At 49.0% G+C, this 3,194-nt stretch overlaps 1 protein-coding gene across 1 annotated transcript; it reads left to right on the top strand.

The window, feature by feature from the left end:
* Window positions 1-811: 811 nt before the first annotated feature.
* Window positions 812-3,118, top strand: EMWEY_00058500 (hypothetical protein, conserved; the record flags this gene model as incomplete). The annotated part of the gene is made up of 7 exons (XM_013480857.1): window positions 812-950; window positions 1,048-1,132; window positions 1,264-2,057; window positions 2,157-2,308; window positions 2,524-2,731; window positions 2,843-2,910; window positions 3,028-3,118. Coding segments are annotated over 7 exons (1,537 nt in total), but the record flags the coding sequence as incomplete, so codon positions are not given.
* Between the last annotated feature and the right edge of the window lie 76 nt (window positions 3,119-3,194).

The following is a 3,194-nucleotide window of genomic DNA, read 5'->3' as shown; positions in this document are numbered from 1 at the left end:
AAGAGCCTCATGGCTGGGCGCGGGCGAAAGGGTCTGCTGCAATGAATTTGCCGCTACCTTCTTGTGTTTATTTAGAAGGATTGACAACAAACAAAACTTGCCTCCTAGCCACTGTCTTAGGCGTCTTATATCCTTTATTGACTCTCTTCATGTTAGTACTGTGGCTCGATGTTTCTTAAATTTGAGACCCGAGATTGTATTCCCGTCAACTTACTCCTACTCCTACCACTGTACCTTCCCACTGCGGTCTTGCTACACAGCAGTAAATACAGTGCCTCTCATCATCTGCCTAAAGAAGTATCTGGCCACCCTTAACTGCATGATACCTCTAAGCAGGAGCTGAAGGCGCTGATCTCATGAGCGGTGGATCTCCATTGTGCCTGCGTGGAGGACAGCCAGCTTCCCAACTGCAAACACGCTACGATCTCGGCCGTACTAATCAGGTCCACATCGGTGTAATTAATTGGTTGTTGAGATCCCTTTTTGCCGAACGAAAGAGTCAACGCCGTTGCCACTGTTGCACCACAGCTTCTGATTTCGCGGTGCAGCTGGTCCATTGGGTGCCATGAGAACATCATTTTTCTGCCGTAACATGCTCCAGCACGCGCAGACCTACTAGGGTTTATGGACGAAATACACGCAGTGCTGGAGCTATTCGTCAGTTGCCGCGGAAGCGGCTGGCCTCTTGTGCGCTTAGAGGCAGAGCAGCAGCTGCTGACGCAGCACCTGCTGATGGTACGTTACCGTTTGTTCAATTGCTCTGGGCTGCTGAGTCCACCAGCATCCACATTCAGTGTCAATATATGAGCCTATGGATGAAAATTCAGCACTTCCATTTATGCTCTCTTTGCAGGCAGCGCCGATGGACAAGGAGGAAATCGAAGACTTAATCAAGAAGTGCTTTGAAGCAGATAACAATGGAGAAATAAATTTCCTCAGCTTCTGGTCAGGTCAGCATCTGATATTCCTGAGTTGAATTCCAACTGTTGACTGTTGTTGATCGTTGTATTCACCCCTTTATGTATCCCGGCGAATTGTTCTTCGCAGGGATGGAGAATCTCCTCGAATTGCTGGGGATCCGAGAGCCGGCCTCGCATGTAGACGATAAGGTTTATGGATTGCAAATTTTCAGGTAGGAATTGCCAGCAGGTGTGCTCGTTACTCCACATCATTACAGTTTGCTATAGCTTGTGCGAATTCGGACCCATACGGTTGTCAGTTTTCCAGAAGGTTTATTATTATCGCTTTCCTGACTATTCGCAGGGATGGTCTGCTTGCTGAGGCCATCAACAAGCACCAAGGACCCACAAGCAGCGTGCTGCTCTCGAGAGACGAGGTTCTACGCATAATTGACCAGACGAACAAGGCAGTTACGTCCCGTCATAGCAGGGAAAATGCGGAAGGCACTAGGCGCGACGAAGGATCCTGCCAAGGGGGTGATAGCTGTGCTTCAAGTCTATTTTGGGATGAAGTGTACAGAGAGACAGCGCTACTGGAGTCAAATTCTGTTCTTTCAATTACTGAGCTTTCCATGATGGTTTTTGGATTTCTTAAGAGCTATCTAAGGCAGGAACCCGCAGGAATGAAACACTCGGAAGGGGATCCATCCAGTGTTGGCAAGGCAGTCGAGCAGGAAGAAACTGAACATGCTGTGCACTCCGATGCATGGAGGATCAGAAGCGGTGTCTCTGATGCAAGCTGTGAGCCAGCTGCACATGCCGTGGCTGGCATTCCTGCTGGGCTCAGGCATGATGAAGCAGTTGGACAGAACGTGCACAGACGTATATCGGGTTCTGCTAATAGGGAAAGTGGAAATGTGGATGGTAGCTACAGCCCTCCTATGACGCATGGGCGGTGGCAGGAGTCTGGGGATAGAGAACATTTACGGGAACATCGGAAGCATCTTCAAGACCGTGCCGCAAGCAGAAATGATATTTCAAGTTCTACTGTAGGTGGATGTGAAAGAGGCTCGGAAGGTCAAACATATCGAGAGGTTTCTGAATCGGAACATTTTGATGCCTCGCACATTTTAAAAGGGATAGACTCTGACGACCCTTGTAAGTTATCAAGTGAATCTGCATGTCTGTGCAACAGTAGTCAGGGTGGACAACTTACGTAACAGCTGATAGGTTGTGGTGTCACATCCGTTTGTGCAGTCTCGCAGCTGCGGCATTTGCTGATATTTGCCGGGGAAGTTGTTGAGCGTGGGGTCGTTTCCAAGAAGGACGTGCAGCAACTACGGCACGTGAATGCAGCAGCAGTCGACTGTGTGGACCGAATACTTGTTGAGCGCGACAAAAGAAATGAGGTAAGTCACTTCAGCTCGGATGTTGATATAAGAGGGAGAACGCTGTTATATTCGATCACCTCTGGTGGGCGGTGCAAATAACCTGCCTACCGGGAAGGCGCCCATCTCTGAGAACCCACGGAGTGCTGTGTTCATTCCCTTACTTTTAATATCTATATTTGCTACAGTCGACTACTTCAGTATGTGAGCGTGCGCGCCTGCTACATTTTTGTCAGGAGGTCAACGACGCAGTGTTGTCCCTTAGAAGGATGCGAACAGAAAAACAGCAGCTAATCGAGCGCCTCACGACGGTCGAGCACCAACATAGTCAGTTGCAGCTGCAGCAGGAGCAGCAACTTTGCGAACGCGAGAAAGCTGGCCAACTACAGGCAGCCCTGGATTCGGAGCGGCAGGAGCGCGAGCGCCTTCGAGCACTACTACGTGGTAAGCAGGCCTGGGGCTGCTTGCAACGTGAGCATGCGACGTTAAGAAGTCCCACAAAGCTGTGAGACGTTCTAATGGCGAGCACTTGTTTTGTGCTTGTTTTTCTCGCAGATAAGGAGGAGCATCTGATGGATGTAACCCACGAGAGAGATGCGCTACTTGACAAGATCTCATCTCAAGTACAGACAAGTCACGCCCATTCTTAGAGAGCTTATGAGTGTTACAGGAACAGAGCTCTTTGCTTCCTTTCTAGCACATATTGTCTTCGCTGTCTTTTACCTCTTGATTCGGCGCAGAATGATGAATTCAATCGCCTTTTGGAGGTTGCGCAAAAGGAGAAGACCGACTTGAATAAAGACTACCGCCAACAAACAGAAACTTTAATGAGTGCGCTTTCTTTCCCTCTTACCCCAGCGATCTTTAGGCTACACACGAAGAGCCACTATATATATATATATATATA

The sequence above is a fragment of the Eimeria maxima genome, genomic scaffold, assembly GCF_000499605.1.
Source record: "Eimeria maxima Weybridge genomic scaffold, Emw_scaff2425, whole genome shotgun sequence".
Classification (NCBI taxonomy): Eukaryota; Apicomplexa; class Conoidasida; order Eucoccidiorida; family Eimeriidae; genus Eimeria; species Eimeria maxima.
Note: the sequence above shows the minus strand (reverse complement) of the source record. Positions and strands in the feature narration are given on the sequence as shown.